We start from the raw sequence: 24,570 nt of genomic DNA, 5'->3' as shown, positions 1-24,570 counted from the left end.
AATGCTGTAATGAAAAATACATAGTAAATATATAATTCAGCTAGGAACAAGTTGGAGGTCCAATAATTTGATGACCAGGGTGACAGTATCAAAAGCTGCATGACAAAGCACGTTATTACAAATTAAAATTAAACCTTTGTTGGTAGATACCTCAGCATTTTATCTGAGTCAGGTTATATATGCTTGCTGTTAGAGAAATATTTACTTTTCCCAGATCCACAAAGCCAGTCAACTCTTGCATAGATTGTTAGAGGGCTCCTGTTGTGCATAGAGCCTGAACACCACTAAGTTTATACCTTCAATTAAAAAGAAACAAAAACTGGGTAGATGAGGTGTGGAATTGATATATTGGCTCAGGCCTTTCAATTTCCATTATTCTTTGATAATTCGTTTCTTGTGCAGCAAACTATGGGGCTTAGCCTTTTTTTTGGCAAAGAAATTAGAGCTAAAAATTCTGAACTGATTTCACCTAAGTATGTCAGAGCTCAGGCATCCACACTATTGTTTTGATTTTATGCTAACTTTTATTTACACAATTCCCTTTGCTCCTTCACCAGTTCAACTCTTAACTCCGAAGAACATTTGGCTTCACTTGCTCTGTTCTTGGATCTCCTGCCACCCTATTTGGAATTCAGTTTGCTGTAGTTTTAGTTACTGAACTTAATTCATCTGTCTGTGTTCCTCTGACTCATTTGACTGTTTTTATTGTGGATGTCACCACCAGGAGGAGCAAGAAGAGTTACTGCATGACATCACTATGCAGCGACCGAATGTCGAGTGCTGCCTGTCACAAATATGGCGCTACCCATGTAGTCGAATGCCCATGTTAATCGAAGTTTTCCTTCCTGTTAAGCAGTCAATTTCTCTCTCTTACTCCACATTGGACTGAATTGGTACGAGGAACTAAGAGGGCCCGATAGGTGTCTGGGTTAGCATTGGAGGATTTGGTCATTCCTTTTATAAACTAAAATATGGGGACAGTCTGTGCATGTGACAGCATCCATTTTACCTGCTGTGCTGGTGTTTGGGGTATTTTGAAGTTTTGCAATTGATGACACCCTTTAACTTGATGTCCTCTACAAACAATAACGTTTCTTTATTCTTTCATTCAAGTTCTTATAAGAAAAAAATTCTACACAACTTTGTGGAATCTAACTTTTGCTACCAATCACTTATGCACATTGTTATCAAATGTCTTGTGCATTAATAGACAATCCCCAACCTCTACCTTGCTGTTCAAAAATTTGTAAAGATTTTTAAAAACTCAATGTATTCAATTTTTCTTACTTAACCGTGGTATAGTTTTGTGATTTGCTCTTCATCTTATTTATTAGCTTTCTAATGATCTAGTTTTTATGCTTTAGAAATGGAAAGGAGAGAGTGGCTTGTTTTGTATGAATACCAATAATCCCTGTATCTGGAACAGGAGATATTGCTGCTTCAGCATTCCTTCCAGGATTTTAAGAAAAACTTGAACTCTATTAAATGACTATCCTGAATTTGAACCTGAAATGATCATCTTGAACTGTGTGGTTGATTCTCATTTCATTTCTCCTGAACTTGAATCCCACGTTTTTGATATTTTTCTTTGAAGTACCACCCTCTGACCAAGTCTTTCTACTATAAAAAAAATGCAATTTAAAAATACTGGAACATGTTTTGCAAATGAAACAAAATGGTATAAACATTGTAATGGTTTCCAGAGTCTATTCAGTTCTCAATTTTCTATTCCATTTTAGGTGACATTCATGGACAGTACACAGACCTCCTGCGATTGTTTGAATATGGAGGATTTCCACCTGAGGCAAATTACTTGTTTTTGGGTGATTATGTAGATCGAGGCAAGCAATCTCTGGAAACCATTTGCCTGCTACTAGCTTACAAGATCAAATATCCAGAAAACTTCTTCCTTTTGCGTGGAAATCATGAGTGCGCCAGTATCAATCGTATCTATGGCTTCTACGATGAGTGTAAGTATCTGAGTTACTGCTTCTCACTATTTAATTTGTTGAATGATGGTATTGCTATTTTGTATGATATTTTCAGAGGGTATAATTAGTGTACATATCTCAGGTTTTGCTATGTAATTTGTTTCTTTAACAGTCAAAGACCATGATTGACTTGCAGAATTGCTTAAAATAAAGTATTGAAAAGATTCTGTTGTTTCTGCATAAAAATAAAATTGTTTTGTTCTGCAAAACTAACTTCAGTATTTGCTCACCAGCTATCATCAGACGTGAACAGGATGCAGTAAATTAAAATTCTGGACTAATATTCCATTATAAACCCACTGACTCCCACAGTTAACTGAACTATGCATACTTGCACTGTGATGTCTGTAAAGACTCTATTCCGTTCTCCTAGTTCCTCCATCTACAGCGATGATGTCACCTTTGAAAAGGAAGCCTCCAAAATGTCCACCTTCTTCCTCAGCCAAAGATTCCCCAGCACCATTGTTGACAGGATGCTCAAGCAGGTCCGATTCATCTCCCACACTTCGGCCTTCACCCCTCTCTTCCCCCTCACAACAGCAATTGGGTTCCCCTTGTCCTTACCTACTGTCTAACTAGCATCCACATCCATAAGTCACTAGCTGCCATTTCCACCACAAGACACACATTCCCTTCCCCTCCTTCTGCAGGGACCGTTCCCTCCGAGGCATCCTGGTCCAATCTTCCTTCACTCACAAACCACATGCTCCATCCCACCCAATGGCACTTTCCCCTGCAATCGCCCAAAGTGCAGCATTTGCCTCCTCCCTCCTCAGTATCCAGTGGCCAAAATATTCCTTCCAGGTGAAGCAGCGCTTTACCTTCACTTCACATAATCCAATTTACTGCATTCGCTGCTTACAATAATGTATGTTGGAAAACGATGCGTAGACTGAGTGACCGCTTCTCACTACACCTATGTCTGCCCATAAAAGTGACCCAGAGCTTCTAGTTGCCTGCCACTTCAAAACAGCACTCTGTTCCCTGGCTAGTATTTGTTTCAGGCTTGCTGCAATGCTCCAGCAAAGTTCAGTGTAAGCGAGAAGAACAACACCTCATTTTCAACTTGGGGACCCTACAGCGTGCTGGACTTAATTTCAATAACTTTAGGGCTTGAATTCTCCTATCTCCTAGCTCCCACCCCCAAACACCAGCCTTTGTTACCATGTAATCTGTGATTACACACAACCCATTAACAGCTGCTCACCCTGAAGGAAAACATAGCTCGTCTAAATGGTAGATTTGCAGATAATATAAAGATTATTGGAGTTGTGAACAGTGAGAAGGTTTGTCAGAGGGTACAGCAGGAAATAACTCAGTTGGTGGCATGCGCTGAAAAATGGTTGATGGAGTTTAGAGACATAGAGATGGACAGCATGGAAACAGACCTTTGGCCAAACCCATCCATGCCAACCAGATATCCCAATCCAATGTAGTCCCACCTGCCAGCATCCGGCCCATATCCCTCCAAACCCTTCCTATACATATACCCATCTAAATGCCTTTTTAAATGTTGCAATTGTACCAGCTTCCACCACATCCCCTGGCAGCTCATTCCATACACATACCACCCTCTGTGTGAAAAAGTTTCCCTTTAGGGCTCTTTTATATCTTTCCCCTCACCCTAAACCTATGCCCTCTGGTTCTGGACTCCTCGATCCCCGGGAAAAGACTTTGTCTATTTATCCTATCCATGCTCCTCATAATTTTGGAAACCTCTATAAGGTCATCCCTCAGCCTCCGACGCTCCAGGGAAAAAAAACCCAGCCTGTTCAGCCTCTCTCTGTAGCTCAGATCCTCCAAACCTGGCAACATCCTTGTAAATCTTCTCTGAATCCTTTCAATTTTCACAATATCTTTCTGATAGGAAGGAGACCAGAATTGCATGCAATATTCCAACAGTGGTCTAACCAATGTCCTGTACAGCCGCAACATGACCTCCCAACTCCTGTACTCGATTCTCTGACCAATAAGAGAAAGCATACCAAACACTTCCTTCACTATCCTATCTAACTGCGATGCCACTTTCATGGAGTTATGAACCTGCAGTCCAAGATCTCTTTGTTCAGCAACACTCCCTAGGACCTTACCATTAAGTGTACAAGTCCTGCTAAGATTTGTTTTCCCAAAATACAGCTCCACGATTTATCTGAATTAAACTCCATCTGCCACTTCTCAGCCCATTGGCCCATCTGGTCCAGATCCTGTTGTAACCTGAGGTAATCCTTTTCACTGCCCACTACACCTCCAATTTTGATGTTATCTGCAAACTTACTAACTGTACCTATTACGCTCGCATCCAAATTATTTACATAAATGACAAAAAGTAGTGGACCCAGCACCGATCCATGTGGCCCTCCACTGGTCACAGGCCTCCAATCTGAAAAACAACCCTCCACCACCAACCTCCAATCTTCTACCTTTGAGCCAGTATTGTATCCAAATGGCTAGTTCTCCCTGTATTCAGTGAGATCTAGCCTTGCTAACCAGTCTCCCATGGGGAACCTTGTGGAACGCTTTACTGAAGTCCATATAGATCACATCTAGCACTCTGCCCTCATCAATCCTCTGTTATTATTTCAAAAAAACTCAATCAAGTTTGAGACATGATTTTCCACGCACAAAACCATGTTGACTATCCCTAATCAGTCCTTGCCTTTCCAAATACATGTACATCCTGTCCCTCAGGATTCCCTCAAACAACTTACCCACCACCGACATCAGGCTCACTGGTCTATAGTTCCCTGACTTGTCCTTACCACCCTTCTTTAACAGTGGCGCCACATTAACCAACCTCCAATCTTCTGGCACCTCATCTGTGACTATCGATGATACAAGTATCTCAGCAAGAGGCCAGCAATCACTTCTCTAGTTTCCCAAAGAGTTCTAGGGTACACCTGATCAGGTCCTGGGGATTTATCCACCTTTATATGTTTGAAGACATCCAGCACTTCCTCCTCTGTAAAATGGACGTTTTGCAAGGTGTCACCATCTATTTCCCTACATTCTATATCTTCCATGTCCTTTTCCACAGTAAATATTGATGCAAAATACTCGTTTAGTATCTCCCCCATTTTCTGCGACTCCACGTAACCTTAATCCAGCCAAATGTGAGGTGATGTGTTTTGGAATGCCAAATACGGAAGAAAATTATACAGTGAATGGTAGAGTCCTTAGGAGCATTAATATGCAGAGGGATGTCGATGTACAGGTCACTGAGGTGGCAAAGCAGGTAGGTAAGGTAGTAAGAAAGGCCTATGGCATGCTTGCCTTCGTTGGAAGGGGCGTTGAGTATAAGGATAGCCAAGTTATGCTGCAGCTTTATAGAACTTTAGTTAGGTCATACTTGGGGGAACATTGCTTACAGTGCTGGTCATATCACTACCAGAAGGATGTGGATGCTTTGGAGAGGGTACAGAGTAGGATTTCCAGGGTGTTGCCTGGTATGGGGGATTTTGTCTATGACAAAAGGTTGGCTAGACTGGGTTCATTTTCACTGATATGCAGGAGGTTATGGGGAGACCTGATAGAAGTTCATAAGATCGTGAATGGCATGGATAGAATGGAAAGTATGAGGCTTTTTCCCAGTGTTGAGAGGTCAGTTACTGGGGACACGAACTCCAGTGCGAGGGGGGAATGTGTGCAAGGCAAGTGTGCAAAGGGTGTTATGTACCTGGAAAGCATTGCCAAATGAGGTGGTGGAAGTAGATACAATAGCAGTACTCATGAAGCATCTGGACAAGTACATGAATAGGAAGGGAGTAGTGGGGTACAGATCCTGCAAGTGAGGACAGTTTTAGTATGGAAAGGCCAAAATGTGTCAGTGCAGGCTTGGAGGGCTGAAGAGCCTGTTCCTGTGCCGTGGTATTCTTGTTCCTAGCCAGATCGTTATCCATTCCTTTCTCTGTCCAGTGGTTTTTCTCTTTCTTGGGGCTCTATCCCCATCGTTCACTCCTTACTCCTTCCCCTTGACCGTGGAACCATTCTTGTAAACCTCTTCTCCATTTTACCAAATATATTCAAGTCCTTTCTAAGGTATGGTCCCAGAATTATGCACAGCACTCCTGGGGAGGTTTTATGTGGGTTCAGCTTTAAGTGAGTGGGTAAAGATGTGACTTTGGGCTATAATGTGAAAAAATGCAAAATTATCCATTTGGCAGGAAGAGTAAAACAAGTATTATCTAAGTGGTGAGATATTGTAGAGGTATCTGGCAGTCCTAGAGCGTGAATCACAAAAGATTAATTCGGCATTTGTATTATTGCAATCCAAAATACTGTATGCTTATTATTTTCTGTCTGCCTTTCGTCTCACCTTTTAACTTATGCAGATGTGTATGTAGGGGTCTCTCCTCTCGCACACTCTTCAGCGCCTGCTATTTTGTATTATCTGTTCATGTTCATTGTACCAAAACGTATGGCCTCGCTTCTCTACATCGAGCGTTGTCTGCTACTTCTCTGCTCATTCCTCCGACTTGTCAAGTTCCAAGCTACCCTCCTGACCGTTTAGAATTCTCCCTATATTTAGTAATCTGCAAAATTACCCAATGTGTATTAAGATTTACATTATTTATATATAAAATAAATGCAGACAGCCAGGCGAAGTAAGGGTTCCAACTCCTCGGGGCACCGCTACTACCATCTTTTCTTTGGCATGACATCTACCCATTAAATTTATTGCTACTTCTTATCAGTCAGCCAATTTTGTATCCACGTTACTACTATCTCAGCTTCATCATGCAACAGACTTGAGCACTGTATCGAATACCTTTTGGAACTCCATGTACCACATCGACAGCCTTGACATGATCACCCTTTTTTGTTGCCTTATTGGGAAAAAGATGTTGGACTTGAGTCCCAGTAGGTATATGTGGTGTATTCGAATCCCATCCCTCTGCATGACCAGGATGGGTCCACTCACCCACCATACTGTCACCTTTGATTTTTTAATTGATTTCAACTTCCTTTTCTGGGAGAAAAATAGTCATTTTATGCTGCTAATGATAGGATATTAGAATACATTGACTCAATGTGTTAGATGAAACACGGCTTCCAAAATTTAATTGGGTAATTATATAAAAAAAGGTACGGTTACAAGAAATATTTTCAAAGCCCTTTTGTTTTGGGACCTTTCCCATTGGACTTAAGACAGTGAATATAACTCCTTTGATCAAGAAGACATGAAAACAAAGTAGGAAAGTACAGTGAGTTAGATCTGTGGTAGGGAAAATGTTAGAAGCTATTGTTTAAAAAGTTCTGGCAGGGCACTTAATCATCGATAAATGGGCAATTAGCATTATTTTGTGAAAGGGAAATTGTATTTAACCAATTCAGTAGAGTTCTTTGAGGAAGTAACATACTGTGAATAAGATCTGTTAGATGTACTGCTTTACTGCAGAAGGCACTTGATAAAATGCTGCATCAAAGATTGTTGTGAAAAATTTAATGGTGTAGGGGATTACATATTGGTATGGATAGAAGAGTGGAGGCTAACAGGCATAAGTGGATCTTCAGGTTGACCAAATGCAACAAGTACAACAGTTGGGATGTCATGTTGTTGTTCAAGACATTGGGGAGGCCTTTTCTGGAGTACTGTGTCCAGCTCTGATCGCCCTGTTAGAGGAAAGATATTACTAAGCTGGAGAGGGTTTGGAAAAGATTTACTGATTACTTGCTGTACTTGCATACTAATCTTCTGTGATTCATGCGTTAGGACACCAGGATAACATTGCATCTCTGAGTCCAAAACTGGCTCAAAAGTCAAAGACACAGGATGGTGGTGGAAAGTTGCTTTTCACACTGAAGGCCTGTGCCCAGCAGTGTGCCACAAGGATCAATGCTGTGTCCACTGCTTTTTGTCATTTATGTACATGATTTTAAAGAACTTGGGTTGTAAAGTGATGGAAAAATTGACTTTTGATTAGATAATTGCTCAGGTCTTTTCTGACTTACGTTTTTGAAACATCAGAGGCGGGAAAAAATGCGCCAGAAGCAGGTTCTTTCAGGGGAGAAGAGAGCCACAGCAGCAGATGTGCTATTATTAGCAGTCTTCAAGTGGTCAGGGCTAGAGAGAGATCTTGTGTTTAGAATTCTAAAGAAAGCTACAGAAGGCTGTGGAGGTGTCAGAGAGGAAGACATTTAAAAAGTTCAGTGCATTTAGGGTTAACTAATAAAGTCACTTTTGTTTTCAGGATATTTGGGAGAGAGATTCCCTGAAGAATGTACCTAGTCAATGTATAGCAATTTGCTGAAAAGAAGCTGATTATAACCCTGTCAGCTCAGCAAGTAGCTTTAGTATGGCGATCAGGGTAGGCTTTTAGAGATATATGTATCTGTAAAGGTATTGCTGGGGAATAAAATGGATAACTCTTTTTTTCGATACTCCCAGTCAAGTTGTTTCAGTGGTTTTTGTATATTATGATACGATTTGTGTCTTTCTTTTGCATAATAAACTTGTTATTCCACTGTTAAAAAAACGTTGGCAGCCTCTTGTGACTGTCTACCACAGTAAACAAAAAGCACAATAAAGCTTGCAGTATATCAAGCCATGGTTCACTTTGGCATTTGATTTGTCTGGAACTACCATCAACCGGCATCATATCAAAATCTGTCAGATTTGTCTTACAGTAACTATTTCTAGTCTGTTGTTCGAGAATTCTTCATTTCAAAGGTTTCTGTCAAAATGTTAAATTTTTGCAATAAGATTTCATTCTGTAAAGTGCAATTACTTCAGTGCCATTCACAGGTACTGAAAAAGTCCACGTCCATATGCACCCAAAAAAAAAGGACAACACTTAGACACAGCCTGATAAATGGCAAGTAACATTTGCATCATACAAGTGCCCATCTCCTTTGTTCATGGCACTATCACAGGATATCGTTCATAGGGAATTGAATTATCATTGTCCAGAACCTGAACTGTACCAGCCATGCACAAACTGTAGGAGAATTGGTCAGAAAGTGGAAGTGCTTCCGTAAGCAACTTTTTATCTTGACTGTCCAAAACCTGTCCACCATCTGTAAGGTCAGGAATATGATATGCTGAGTGAAAATCCTAGAATTCCCTCCCTCCTTCCCCAAGGAGCAGTAGGTATTTCTGCATCATGTGGACTGCAGCTGTTGTGGAAGATGGCTCACTGTCACATTGTGAGCAATCAGGGGCAGTTATTAAATGCAGTGCATGCCAGCTGTGTCTATATCCTGTGAAAGAATTTAAAAAAGAACAGCTTGTTTCTAAAAGCTGCAAGTTTACTTCCACGTGCTAACAAAGCAGAAGTTAACAGGTTCGTGAAAGTTTACACTTGCAAAAAAAAAAGAAAACTGCGAATGGTTTTGTTAATATGCTTGACATGAGGCAAGTAGTCACAGTGAGAGAGGGAGCATTTAGTCAATGATCCAGCTGGTCCTCATAATGTGAGAAAGTCTTGATGGGCAAGTGGATCTTTTCCTGCAATTAGATGCCATGCTAATGTTTTACGTTGTGCAGCCTTTATCAGATTTTGGTTAGGCCACTGACATTGGCAACTGGGGCTGAGTTTTACATTCGCCTGCCCTTGACATGCTTGAATGTGGTGGGCTTGGGAAAGAGAGGAGAAACGTTTTTAAAAAGTCCCGCAAAGGGTCTTCCTACTGCCTACAAACCCACTCTCTAAAAGCCTGGAATTTTGGGTGGAAGAAGGGTCAGGGGCAGGACTGGTTTCTGGAAGCTTGTCTGCCTTAAAGTTATGAATTGGCCAGTTAATTGCTGAAGCTCCCAGAGGTGATACCTACTTTTTGCAGAGGACAGGGAGCCAGGGACCAGGCGTACAATATGACAAGTATTTCACAAAGTTAGGGAAGGAGTGGAAGTAGGGAGAAGGGTTTGACCTGTAAAGAGAGGCTGGATAGATTAGATTTTTTTAGATTAGATTAGACTTACAGTGTGGAAACAGGCCCTTCGGCCCAACAAGTCCACACCGACCCGCCGAAGCGAAACCCACCCATACCCCTACATTTACCCCTTACCTAACACTACGGGCAATTTAGCATGGCCAATTCACCTGACCCGCACATCTTTGGACTGTGGGAGGAAACCGGAGCACCCGGAGGAAACCCACGCAGACACGGGGAGAACGTGCAAACTCCACACAGTCAGTCACCTGAGTCGGGAATTGAACCCGGGTCTCAGGTGCTGTGAGGCAGTAGTGCTAACCACTGTGCCACCGTGCCGCCCACTAGGCTGGGGCTATTTTCCCTGGACCATCAGAGGCTAAGGGCTGACCTTTATAGAGGTTTACAAAATCATGAGGGGCATGGATAGGGTGCATAGCCAAATTCCCCCCCCCCACCAAGGGTAGGCAAGTCCAAAACTAGAGGACGCAGATTTAAGGTGAGAAGGGAAAGATATAAAAGAGACCCAAGGAGCAACTTGCTCATGCAAAGGGTAATGTGTGTGTGGAATGAGCTGCCATAGGAAGTGGTTGAGGCTGGTACAAGTACAACATGTAAAAGGCATCTGGATGCATTCATGAATAGGAAGGGAAGAGGGATATGGGCCAAATGCTGGCAAATGGGACTCCATTAATTTAGGATATCTAGTCGGCGTGGGCGAGTGAGACTGAAGAGCTTGTTTCTGTGTTGTACAACTCTTGATTCTCATTTGAGCTGTAAGTGCATCTAACATCCCATAGTTTAATTGGAGAGATTAAATAAAAACTGAAAGGAAATCAAAAAACTTGTGCTTGTGGAAAAAGTAAGGATCAAATGATGACCATGAATCCACTATTGATTATCAGGAAGAACCTTTCTGTTTCACTAATGTACTTTAGGGAAGGAAATCTGCCGTCCTTACCTGGTCCGGCTTACATGACTCTAAACCCACAGCAATGTGGTTGACTCCTAACTGTTCTGAGACAGTCAAGGTTGGGCAATAAATACTGGCTTAGCCAGAGACATCCACATCTTATAAGAGAATTTTAAAAAGATTAACTGGTGTATCTAAGCAATCTGATTTGTGTCCACGCCATAGCCTCTTTTTCCACATTTCCAATTATAGTTCAATTCAGAAATGCAAACTTGGGTGGGGTGCAGTGTCACTGTTAGCTAACTTGAAATACTCATGCCAACCATTAAAATTCATACTGCTACTTTTCTCCATCACCTGGTTATTTTCATTGCTGATCACATATGGTACACTTTTTTTAATCCATTCAGCTTTGCTTTTTCTGTCACCAGTTTCATTTACCTTTCCACTGATTTCAAGTTGCCATTCTATCCCCCCTCCTATGCCCACCTGCCATTTCTCTATTTCACTCCACCCCTCCCAATACAATCCAACTGACACTGGCATTTCTACTTTCTTTCATGCTCAAAAGCATTGTTCCTTCCTCTTTTTGCACCTTTTCCCTTAATGTTGTCCACCCCTTCCTTGCCGTTCAGTGTTATCCATTCCCCCTTTCTCAGTGCTACTCATACTTGTGAGCTGCCATGAAATGATTGTCAAATGGAAACTTCAGTAAATAGTTAGTTATTCTCAAGAATTTTTCCCCGTAATATACAAGAATCACCACAGCCAGTCTTGGGTAGGAGTGCAATAGCAACTTCCTTTGAGTTGATTTTGGCCACAAACACTGATATGTGGTCCTTCCAACTAAACTAAATATCATACTTTGTATTATTGAATTTAGAGATTTGTTACCAAGCCACAGAATTGTAACAACCTGGGAGATTTCAGCTGCCATCTGTGCTAACTTTCTGGATGTGAAATTTACTGAGTGCCATTCTGTAACAGGCCTTCCCTTAGCCCTACTCATTGTTTCACAGTTCCAGCTTTAGAATTTTCCTAACTTGCGTTCAGAATTAAATAATTTTGCGCACTCATGTCAGATTTTTAACATTCTAATTGTAGAAATTATTTTTGTTTTATGCAGTAGTTCAATTTATTTTGATCAAGTGGCATGGGTGAATGCCAATCCTTGGTTGGTTCATTAGCTTGTGAAGGGTTATAGTTGTTTCTCATTCTGTAGATCATTCGATTACTATATTAAGACCCTTATCTATTTGTGAACTCTGAAATTCTCCATTACTCTTCTCATGCCAGCAACCGAGAATGTCATGGAGAGAAAGCATAGCCAGATGGCTGGTGCCCAAGTCTCTGATGTTGTGGAGCCAACTGCTGGGAGATGGTTCCTCAGGATTGTCTGTTCCCCTCAACTTTACTGCTCACTATTCCAGTAGATTCTCCTAATTGTTGATAAGTAACTCCTTTGGTCGGAAATGCATTGGAGAGAATGCAGAAGCAATTTATGAGAATTGTTCCAGACCTTTGTGTGGGAAATAGTGTCTCACTGACTTGATTGAGATTTTTGAATAAGTGATGAAGAAGATTGATGAGGGCAGAGCAGTGGACGTGATATGTATGGATTTCAGTAAGGTATTCAGTAAAGTTCACAATATAAGGTATATTAACAATTTGGATGAAGGGATTGAATACAATATCTTCAAATTTGCCAGTGACACTAAGCTAAGTGGCAGTGTGTGCTGTGAGGAGGATTCTAAGAGGCTGCAGGGTGATTTGGACAGACTGGCTGAGTGGGCAAATGCAATATAATGTGGATAAATGAGGTTACCCCTTTTGGTTGCAAAAACAGAAAGGCAGATTATAATTTCAATGGTGGCAGTTTAGGAAAAGGTGAGAGGCAATGGGACCTGGGTGTCATGGTGGAACAGTCGCTGAAGATTGGCATGCAAATGCAGCAGGAAAGCTAATGGCATGTTCTTCTTCATAGCAGGAGGATTTGAGGAACCAAGTAAGGATTCTTGCTGCAGTTATACAGGGCCTTGGTGAGGCCATTCCTTGCGAATTGTGTGTAGTTTTGGTCTTCTACAATAAGGAAGGACATTCTTGTTATTGAGGGAGTCCAGTGAAGGTTCACTAGACTGATTCCCGTGATGGTAGGATTGTCATATGAGGAAAGACTGGATTAACTGGGCTGATATTCACTAGAATTTAGAAGAATGAGGAGGGATCTCGCGGAAACAAATAATATCCTGATTGGACAGGACAGGGTAGATGTGGGAAGAGTGCTCCCAGTGTTGGAGAAGTCCAGAAAAGGGATCACAGTCTAAGAATGAGGGATAAGCAATTTAGGACTGACATTAGGAAGAATTTCGAGTTGTGAACCTGTGGACTTCTCTCCCACAGAAAGCTGTTGGGGCCAGTTCATTAGATATCTTCAAGAGGAAGCTTTAGGTCTTTTGGCTAAAGGGGGTCAAAGGGTATGGGAAAGAGGGTGGGAATAACTTTGTGTTGCATGTGATCTAACCTTGCTAACCAATTTACCATGACTAACAGAAAAATACAGAAAATAGGTACGATTTTCACGAGTAGGCCACGATTGTATTAAAATGGTGGTACAGAGTCGAAGGGCCAAGTAACCACCTCCTGTGCTTATTTCTGTGTTTCTATATTCCTTTGGTAAACTGGTTAGCAAGGTTAGATCTTGTGGAATACAGGGAGAACTAGCCATTTGGATACAGAATTGGTTCGAAGGTAGAATACAGGCGATAGTGGAGGGTTGTTTTTCAGACTGGAGGCCTGTGACCAGTGGTGTGCCACAAGGATCGGTGCTGAGTCCACTGCTTTTAATCATTTGATGTGAATGATTTGGATGTGAACATAGGTGGTATAGTTAGTAAATTTGCTGATGACACCAAAATTGGAGGTGTACTGGTCAGCGAAGGTGGTTATCTCAGAGTTCTTTGGGACCTTGATCAGTTGGGCCAGTGGGCCGAGGAGTGGCAGATAGAGTTTCATTTAGATAAAAGTGAGGTGCTGCATTTTAGAAAGGTAAACCAGGACACGACATGTACGCCTACTGGTAAGGTCCTGAGGAGTGTTGCTGAACAAAGACCTTAGAATGCACATTTACAGTTTTTTGAAAGTAGAACCCTAGGTTGACAGGATAGTGAAGGAGGTGTTTGATATGCTTGCCTTTATTGGTCAGTGCATTAAATACAGGCATTGGGAGATCATGTTGTGGCTGCACTGAACATTGATTAGGCCACTTTTGGAATACTACACACAATTCTGGTGTCCCAGCTATAGGAACGATGTTGTAAAACTTGAAAAGGTTCAGAAAAGATTTACAAGGATGTTGCCAAGGCTCGAAGGTTTGAGCTATAGGGAGTAGCTGAACAGGCTGGGGCTGTTTTCCCTGGGGCGTCGGAGACTAAGGAGTGACCCTAGTTTACAAAATCATGAGGGACATGGATAGGATGAGTAGCCAAGATCGTTTCCCAGGATAGGGAAGTTCAAAAGTAGATGGCATAGGTTCAAGGTGAGAGGGGACGATATGAAAGAGACCTAAGCAGCAACTTTTTCACGCAGTGGATGCTATGTCTATGAAATGAGCTACCAGAGGAAGTGGTGGAGGTTGGTACAATTACAACATTTAAAAGGCATCTGGATGGGTATTTGAATAGAAAAGGTTTAGAGGGGTATGGGCCAAATACTGGCAAATAAGACCAGATTAATTTAGGATAATTTAGGTTGGCATGGACGTTTTGAACCAAAGAGTGTGTTTCCATTCTGTACAGCTCTGTGACTGTGTAAATGGGAAGCTTTATTGAGGATAAATTGAAGTTGAGTTTTTATCCTTGGTGAGAAGAAGGCTAAGAGGAGATTTGTTGGAGGTTTTCAAAATCAAGGATGGGCTGGATAGAGTAATGGGGAGAAAACGTTCTTGTAAAAGGAATAAGAATGCAAGGGCATGTATTTGAAGTGACGAGCAAAAGAAGCAAGCATGGTGAGAGAACGTTTTTCCACATATTGAGTAGTTGAAGTGTGGAGTGCACTGCCTGAAATCTTGTCAGGTAAGTTCAGCTGAGACATTTAAGAGGGTGTTAGATTTTTTTTAATAATAGAAAAAGTGTGCAAGGAGATGGGGACAAAAGCAGGAGATTGTCACTAGGCAATGGTGCTTGTTTGAAAAGCTAGTACAGAGGCATCTCAACTATCCGAAAGACATGAGTGGGGATTATTTCATTTGGTTAATCAAGTGCTGGATAAGAGAGTTAGCCAAGCATCGGGACCTTGCGATCTTGTTTGGATAATCCGAAATTTGGTTAATTGAATGCTGGATAATCGAGATTTCTCTGTACATGATCAATGGGCAGAATGGCCGGCTCCTGCACCATAACTGTGGGCGGCACAGTGGTTAGCACTGCTGCCTCTCAGCGCTAGAGACCCAGGTTCAGTTCCCGACTCCAGGTGACTGACTGACTGTGTGGAGTTTGCACGTTCTCCCCGTGTCTGCGTGGGTTTCCTCCGGGCGCTCTGGTTTCCTCCCGCAGTCCAAAGATGTGCGGGACAGGTGAATTGGCCATGCTAAATTTCCCGTAGTCTCAGGTAAGAGGTAAATGTAGCGGTTTGGATGGGTTGCGCTTCAGCGGGTCGGTGTGGACTTGTTGGGCCGAAGGGCCTGTTTCCACACTGTAAGTAATCTAATCAAAAACTATTGAGATTTCGTGGAATGGAAAGGGTGGACTTGATTTACTGCAATTAATTAATTGTTATATTTGTAGTTTGGTGCCAGAAATCTAAATTAAGCCCCTTGAGTGAGTGCTTCTTTATAAGATCTGAAGAGGAATTAAATATATATTCCATTTCAAAAGCTAGTTTGATTCTTTCTAATTCAACCACCAACCACCATACAAATATGACAGATCATATCTGTATTTGGTTTGAAAGTTAAGATTCTTGCTGCATGTTGTTGTTTTGTGCTTAGCAACAGAATATTGGCGGACAAAATGCATTCGTTGTTTCAGCCAGTTGCTTCAATATTGTGGGACTCAACAGACTCAAAAAAAAAAGAAAAATAACCCTTAAACTTCTCTTCCATTAAGTTGGAGGTTGACAGATTACATAAAGCAACTAAAGAACAGCCCAATAAGACAAAGCAATCCAGGACTCAAATTTGCAACTGATTTGTTTAGTAAAATTATTTGAATACAAAGAATATAAAATAAGTAGAATCTTGTTGTATGGAGGGAGAATCTTAGAAGCAGCTGAACAATTTAATCCCACATCCACCTTTTCCTTGCAAAAGACGTCAAATGAATCCTGTTCAGGTACGTGTCAATTTAACTTTTGAAAGTAATAGAAATATTGAAGTTAAAAACAAGCTGTCTTCCTAATATCCTTTAAGGAAGTAATCTGTTGGTGTACATGTGACTCCAGGCTCTCCGTAATATGATTGACTGTTAGCTGCCCTCTGAAATGGCCTAGTCAGTAAATTAATTCACTCAAAACTCTGGCAAGCCAAAAAATTTTGAATGCAGCTGGGAACTGGTCAACCACCATACACTAGAATTTACAAATCAATGACCTAGTCAACCCTGCAGAGTCCTCGATAGCAAAATCTTATGCCAAATTGGAGACCCCTCTTGCAGGCAAACCTAAGTTGACTAAGTCATAATCGCATCTTCTAGACTCTTCCTTCACCTTTCACTAGTGCTGACAGCATAATGTAGAGTAGGGAGTGAATGACCCTGAAACTTCTGCATTAAACGGAAGGTAGTGCACTCTTGGCTTCACAAAGGCAGTTAGGGAATGGCAACAAGCGTCTTGCCAGCCTTGCACATTCTGCTGTCCATTAGTTTAAAGTCTCATGAAGCTCAATTGTTACTTCTGTTACTCTCACTAAGTGCTATTCACCATCCCAACTGCTTTTTGATATATAATGGCTTCTGATTAAACAATACCTCAATCTTAAAATTTTCATCTTTATGTTTAAATCTCTATCCTTGATTTTATTTTTAAATACCTATTGCAACCTTCTTGTAAATCTACACTCCTTCAATTCTGGGCTGTTTAGCATTCCATTTTCAATCACTGTAGTGTTGGTTGCTGTCCAATAAATTACTATTGCATTGTGCTTTGAATTCTCTCTCTACCCTACTTTCTTCCTTTTAAAATACTCGGAAAACCTACCTTCTTGAGCAAGTTTTTGGTTTTCTTGGTACCTCCTTATATGGCTTGATGTATTTTGTTATATAATACTTCTTTGAAATGTGTCGCATTTTTCATTGTGAAAACCCTACATATAGTTTGGATTTGCTGTATATCTTCTATCAAAAATTTTCAGTAATTTTTAATGATTTATATTTGATCACCCTTGAACCTTCTGTTTGTCCTTTCCTGTTACAAATAATCTCACTCTGGTGAGAATGGGCTAGGGTATAAGCAGGCAGGAAAAGAGTTAAGTTCTGACTGTTTTGAAACAGGAAGTTCAGCTGAGCATGACTCATATCAGATAACTCAGACTTACAGTTAACAATGGGTTGCTGGAGGCAAGGGTAATGGGTTAACAAGATGGAAAAGTAGTCATGTCGAACCATTTAACAATATTCAAAGCATTCAGTATGTGAGGTTAGTTTAACTAGGTTAAAAGTATTCATTATATGAAGTCAGTTATTCGTTGTATAAGAGCAGATGCCTTAATCTTTACTATTGACACTCGCTGATTATAACTCTCAATTAATATGTATGTGGCCTTATCTGAATGCTCCTCCCTGTAAAATAACTATACAATTCATTGAGAAACTGTTGTTCCAGAGAAGACCGTGAATTCATATCTCTGTGCATATGGGCGATCGTTCTCTCTCACCCCCTCTCTCGCCCCCTCTCCCTAGGTAAAGCCACACTGTGTCTCTGAGCATTTTGCTTCGACTTGTGTGTGGAGTTGGGGGAGGGGGGGAGGAAACAGGACAACAATACTGGTATAAGCCTCCCAATACCTTTTGCCATTTAGAGTTAGGGAGATTGAGAACATTTACAGCATAGAAAAACTACCTTGGGCCCATTGGGTCCATGAAACTATTAAGCATCTGTATTTTAATACAGGTACATATCCCTTTCTACGAGCATCCAAAAACCGAAAAGCTCCGAAAACCATAGGTTGTTATGGAGCGAGCGGCGTCATTTGTGTCCCCGCAACATCAATGTGGCGGTGTGGCCCAGTTGTGTATTGTTTTTACTGTGTTAAATTGTTAAATTTGAGTGAAAATGTCAAAAAGAGGCACAGGTATATCTCTCGGCAAAAGTAAGGACTGTAGATGCTGGAAACCAGAGTTTAGATCAGAGTGGTGCTGGAAAAGCACAGCAGGTCAGGCAGCATCCGAGGAGCAAGAAAATCGATGTTTCGAGCAAAAGCCCTTCATCAAGAATTATTGTTAGCTAGGTATATTTCTGGCTAACAATAATATAAAGAAAAGGAAACATCTGTCATTATCAATAATGCAGAAAGTAGGGATATTGCAGAAGCTTGTTTGTGGTGTGGCTGTGCGGCATCTTACTGAAGAACATGGTGTTGGAACTACCACTGTCTAAGATTTGAAGAAACAAAGACAAGTTACTGAAGTTTTAATGTGACAGTGATGACCGTAATGAAAAATAGGAAAACACAGCATAGGGCAAAAAATGAAGATCTTAATGGTGTGCTGGAGTGGATTAGACAACGAAGAAGTGAACGTATGCCACTGACTGATTTGATTCTGAAACAAGCTAGAAAATATCTTAAAAAACTGAATATTAAAGGCAAATGTTATTATTTAGAAGGTTGGCTACAGAAATTCAAGAAGCGTAATGGTGTGAAATACATGAAAACCTGTGGCAAAAAGGCTTCTGCTGACTATTAAGCAGCTGAAAATTATGTTGGTGAATTTGCCAAACTGATATCTGATGAAAACCTTAGTCCTGAACAAATTTACAGTGCTGATGAAACAGCTCTCTACTAATGTTTGTCCTGAGAAAAACACTAGCAACGGCTAATGAGAGAACGCCAACAGGTTTTAAGGAAACTAAGGACAGATTAACTATTCTTGGTGTGTCAGTGCTGCAGCTACACACAGTGAACGTGGCAGTGATATGGAATAGCAAACATCTGAGATGTCTTAAAGGTGTACACAATTTGCCTGTGCATTATTATGCAAACAAAAAAGCATGGGTAACCAGAAAAATTTTTCCGACTGGTTCAGTAAACACTTCGTACCAGCAGAACGAGCTTATTGCAGACGAGCTCGACTGGAAGAAAAGTGTAAAATGTTATTGTTCCTTTGCAACTGCTCTGCACAGCCCCCTGCTGAACAGCTTGTGAAAAATAATGTGTTTGGCATTTACTTGCCCCCCAATGTGACATCGGTATTACAGCCTTGTGACCAAGGAGTTCTATGCTCCGTGAAGAGCAATTATAAAGACTATTTTTTAAACAGTATGCTTGCTGCTGTCAATAGAGAAGTAGGAATTCAAGACATCCTTAAGGACTTTATTCTTAAGGATGCCCTTTACGCAGTTGGAATGATGTTGACAAAGCAACATTAACAAATGCTTGACACAGACTCTGGCCTACAACGATGTTTCTTGTAAATGAACCTCCAGATGAAGAGTTTGAAGGATTTCATGTCACTGAAGAGAAAAAGATGATAGCAAGCCTTGTTACTTACACATAAAATTTTTCAGGCGAAAGTGTAAATAAATTACATTGAGCTGACATTGAAGAAATGCTGAACATCGGCAATAATGTGCCTTGTGCATTCCTTGAGCAATGGGAACATTGTTGAACTGGTTTGAATTACAGGGTCCTGTACAGATAAGTGTGAGGATAGAAGTGATGATGCTGAGTTAGTGAACACGGTTGAAAAAGTCTCCATTGATGATTATGGTGAAAATATGTGGTCAGTTAATTGCTGGCCTTGAACAACATACATTTATCGGTGAGAAAGAGATTATGGCAATTTACTCAATTAGAGAAATTGCTTAGACAGGAACCTATGTTAATGAGACAAATGACACTTGAAGAAGCCTTTAATACTGCCACCTGCCAAAGTGCTGAAGCTGTGTATGTTTGAGTTTTACTGAATGTTTTTATTGGAATGTTTTGTACGGAAATAAAATGTTGAATATTTATGGTTAATGAATTTCATTTATCAGTGCACTATATAAATAAAGTGTGGTAGTATTTCAAGTCTTTATTTATCCTGCTTAGTGTGAGTATTCATATGTTTTTGCTGCAGTACAGTATTTATGTTTGATTATGAGTTGCTGCCCTGCACTCTACAGGGGTCACTACATTAGTTCTAAAAACTGTAAAATTCCGATTTCCGCAAAGCAGCTGGTCCCAAGCATTTCGGATGAAGAGATACATACCTGTACCATTTTCCAGCACGTAGCCTTGTATGCTAAGAGGTTTCAATTACTCCTCTAAATACTACTAAAGTGTCTTGAGAGCTCTTGCCCCTACCACCCTTTCAGGCATCGAGTCCCAGCTACACACCATCCTCTGGGTGAAAATATTTTTTCCCTCAAATCCTGATTAAACCTGTTCCTTAATCAAAAACTGTGTCCCCTGCATAATGATCCCTCTTGATTTTTTTTTGTTTAATGTTCAGCTGATTGATGCTAAAACGGCATATCTCGTGATTAGCTTCGAAGAACTTGATATGGAAGACAAGATATCGTTGTTAATGCTAAATATTTCAGTACTCAAACATCCTGGCCAATTTTGGTTGAGCTTGAATTATGTTTTCCTGATACGTAATTGACAACATTGCAGTGGCTCAGGTATAAGGGGGCCAAGTTATGAAACACTTTGTTTAAACTTCTACAACATGGAACAATCAAAAGAGCTTGTAGCAATGTGTTCCAAATCTCAATCCGTCTGTTTAATATTATTTCTTCTTGGAGATTTTCTATGAGGGGTGCTGGGATAAACTTGAACTGATTAACAATTGTTAAAGATGTAATTCCTCTGAGCTATTTTTTCTTAATCAAACAGGCAAAAGACGTTTTAATATCAAGCTTTGGAAAACATTCACAGACTGCTTCAACTGTCTGCCCATCGCAGCCATTGTGGATGAGAAGATCTTCTGTTGTCATGGAGGTTAGTTCCTTTTTTATACACATAGCTGAAAAAGCTCAGCAGGTTAACATTTCGGGCCTGGTGACCCTAACTCAGGACTGATGTTAGCTACGAAAATATTGGCTTTATGCTGAAGATATGGTAGGCTGAGGGGGGCTAGTGAGTAAATGATAGGTCGAGATAGATCCCAAGGAAACTGAAGAACAGTCAGACAGACAAAGGAGTGGATAGCGAACTGGCTAGGAGGATAAATAGCTGTTAGTGGAGACTGTACGTGGCTAACAATGGTTGCAGACTGTGATAACGAGGCCTGGTGTGTGGGGGTGGGGAGCTAGGACGTGGGAGAGTTCAAACCCTAATGTTATTGAACTCAATATCGAGTCCAGAAGGCTGCGCGCTTTCCCAAGCCGAAAATGAGGGGTTGTTCTTCCAGCTTACGCTGAGCTTCGGTGGAGCACTGCAGCAAGCCTGACACACAGGCTAGGGAACAGTGTGTTGAAGTGACAGGCAACTGGAATTTCAGGGTCATTTTTGTGGGCAGAATGTAGGTGTTCTGCGATGCAGTCACCCAGGCTGCGCTTTTTTTCCAGTGTAAAGGCAACCACATTGTGAGCAACCAATGCAGTGGTTTAGATTCAGTGAAGCACCAGTAAAGTGCTGCTTCATCTGGAAGGTATGTTTGGAGACTTAAATACTGAGGAGGGAAGAGCTAAGTTGGCAGGTGTTACACTTTTGGCAATTGCAGGAGAAGGTGCTGTGGAGGGGTTTTTTGGGAGTGAAGAAGAGTGGTCCAGGGTGTTCCAGAGGGAACGGTCCCTGCAGAAGGCTGACAGGACAGGAGGGGGTATGTATCTGGAGGGGGCAGAAATGGTGGCTAATGATCTTCTGGATTTTCTGGATGTGACTGGGGTGGTAGGTGAGGACCAGGGGAACCCTATCACTGTTGTAGGAGGGACGAAACGGGTGAGGGCCAAAGTAGGGGCGATGGGTCTGACCTAGTTGAGGGCCCTGTCAACAGTGGTGCTGGGGAATCCTTGGTTGAGGAAGAAGGTGGCCATTCAGAGGCTCCCTTGTTTATTTTTATAGCTGCTTTTGCCATAAATTTTCAACTTCAGTCTTGCTTCAGGATGAATTGCAATCATTTTAAATCATTTTAATCTCTTGGAAATTAATTTGTGGTAATGAGGATAAAAATGCCCGAGTTGTTGAAAGACTTGATGTTTCCAGTGGTGTACTGTAAACTAACTCTTTGGGAGCATATTGCAACTTGAGGACAAGAAAAGGCCATTCAACCCATAATGTTTGGGATGTTGACTCCTTTAACCAAAGCGTCCCATGACAATTTCAACGTGAGCAAATGCGAGGTCTTGCACTTTGGAAAAAAGAATAAAAGCATAGACTACTTTCTAAACAGTGAGAAAATCTGTAAAGCCAAAGTACAAAGGGATCTGGGAGTGCTAGTCAAGGATTCTCTAAAGGTAAACATGCAGGTTGAGTCCGTGATTAAGAGAGCGAATGCAATGTTGTCACTTATCTCAAGTGGGTTGAAATATAAAAGCACCATTGTGCTACTGAGACTTTATAAAGCTCTGGTTAGGCCCCATTTAGAGTACTGTGTCCAGTTTTGGTCCCCACACCTCAGGAAGGACATACTGGCACAGGAACGTGTCCGGCGGAGATTCACACGGATGATCCCTGGAATGGTTGGTTTAACATTTGAGGAACGGCTGAGGATCCTGGGATTGTATTCATTGGAGTTTAGAAGATTAAGGGGAGACTTAATAGAAATTTACAAGATAATACATGGCTTGGAAAAGGTGGGCACTAAGAAATTTTTTCCGTTAAGTGAGGAGACTAGGACCCGTGGACACAGCCTTAGAATTAGAGGGGGTCAATTCAGAACAGAAATGCGGAGACATTTCTTCAGCCAGAGGGTGGTGGGCCTGTGGAATTCATTGCCGCAGAGTGCAGTGGAGGCCGGATGCTAAATGTCTTCAAGGCAGAGATTGATAGATTCTCGGTGTCTCGAGGAATTAAGGGCTACGGGGAGAATGTGGGTAAGTGGAGTTGAAATGCCCATCAGCCATGAGTGGACTCGATGGGCTGAATGGCCTTACTTCCGCTCCTATGTCTTATGGTTAAATGTCCATATCTTTTTGTTTCTGCTGTACCCAGCAGGTTCTTCAAAATATTACTGAAATGGTAAATTGGATTGTTAACATTTTAAAATGTGCGATTCTCAGGAGCAATGAAAATATGTTACACTAAAATTACACTTCAATTTATTTCCAAATAGATTGTAACATTTAAAATTGATTCAGTGACAGTGCAGCTCAAATACTTGAAGAAATGAAAGCTACATTAATATTTCAAAAGTGAATTATTTCTAAGAATGGTGAGGGAGTTTGAAAAATCCTTATTACTGAATAAATTGAAGTAGTATTCATTGTAATGGTAAATGATCTATGTATGTACATAGTTACCAGTCATTCTATAATTTTAGCAGCCTTTTAAATTGTCACGAGCATTTTTATTTAGTTAACAATGGTTTCCTCTGTGTGCAGCTTGTTTTGTCCAGATGGAGTTGTATAAATAGGTTAGTGAAATCAGGAATAAAATGGAACCGAGGGATTGCTTAAACAAAGTTATTGAGCATGTTTGCTCAGCAAAACATTGTAAATGCAAGACTTAAAATTGCTCAATCAGCCACATAAAGCAGCTGTAACCATGGTAACCAGATAGTCAGAAAGTAGCGTTTATCCTTCTTTCCCTATAGCCAAAGATCAAAAATGAATCCCTAGAATTTTGTTTTTGAACAAGTTGCCTTGCGGAAATGAACAGAAAGTGTGGGAGATGCCAGTAAAATTAAACACTTGTTGATTTCTGTTAGTTTTGAGCATGTTATAATGCAACCAATATATGGTGGTGTCATTTTTAGCAATTGTAGAGCAATTGCACCAAGTTGATCATAGAAAAGAGAGCTAAACTAAATAAACATTGCAGAGGGATTAAGAGAAATGAAATGAAGTGAAGAGAAAATATGTGAAGTGACCAGCAGCTAGCATGAAATCTGAAAGCCTTCTATACTCACTCATAACAAGTAAAAAGGTAGCAAAAGGAAAGTGGAGTGAATAAGATATCAGAAAGGGATCTCTCATCGAAGCAGAAGATGTGACTGAGGTGAGAGTTGAGTATATTACATTCGCCCTTGTTTGGATACTGTGCTAATTGTAGTGAAAGCAGTGAATGTAATATATTTGAATTTTCAGAAACTGTTTGATAAGGTACTATACATTGGATTACTTAGTAAGGTAAGAGCCTATGGTGTTGAAGGCAGTATATTAGCATGAACTGGCTAACTAATAGAAAGCAGTGAGTTAGAATGAGGGTGATATTTTCAGCATGTCAGCCTGTAGCTAGTGGAATGCCACAGGGGTCAGTGCTAAGGCCACAATTACTTACAATATATATTAATGTCTTGAAAGAGAAAAGTGAATGTATTATAGTCAAGTTTGTGAATAACATCAAAAATAGGTGGGATGGGTGAGGCAAGCACTGAGGATACAAGGAGTTTGCAGAGAGATGTTGACAGGTTAAATTTGGCGGAGGGAATGTGGGGAAATGTGAGGTTATGTATTTTGGCAGAAAGAATAGAAGAACTGAATATAATTTGAATGATAAAAGAC

The 24,570-nt window shown here is 40.9% G+C and overlaps 1 protein-coding gene across 1 annotated transcript in view; it reads left to right on the top strand.

Annotated features, from left to right (window-relative positions):
• The window catches only part of ppp1cb (protein phosphatase 1, catalytic subunit, beta isozyme), a 108,316-nt gene that overhangs the window by 56,986 nt on the left and 26,760 nt on the right, over positions 1-24,570 (top strand). Inside the window, exons 3-4 of the mRNA XM_060849115.1 lie at positions 1,740-1,970; positions 20,801-20,905. Coding sequence (XP_060705098.1) covers positions 1,740-1,970; positions 20,801-20,905 — 336 coding nt within the window. The remainder of the gene's footprint in view (positions 1-1,739; positions 1,971-20,800; positions 20,906-24,570) is intronic.

Source organism: Hemiscyllium ocellatum, chromosome 3 (genome assembly GCF_020745735.1).
Source record: "Hemiscyllium ocellatum isolate sHemOce1 chromosome 3, sHemOce1.pat.X.cur, whole genome shotgun sequence".
NCBI classification, from domain to species: Eukaryota; Metazoa; Chordata; class Chondrichthyes; order Orectolobiformes; family Hemiscylliidae; genus Hemiscyllium; species Hemiscyllium ocellatum.
This window is presented reverse-complemented; position numbering and strand designations above follow the sequence as displayed.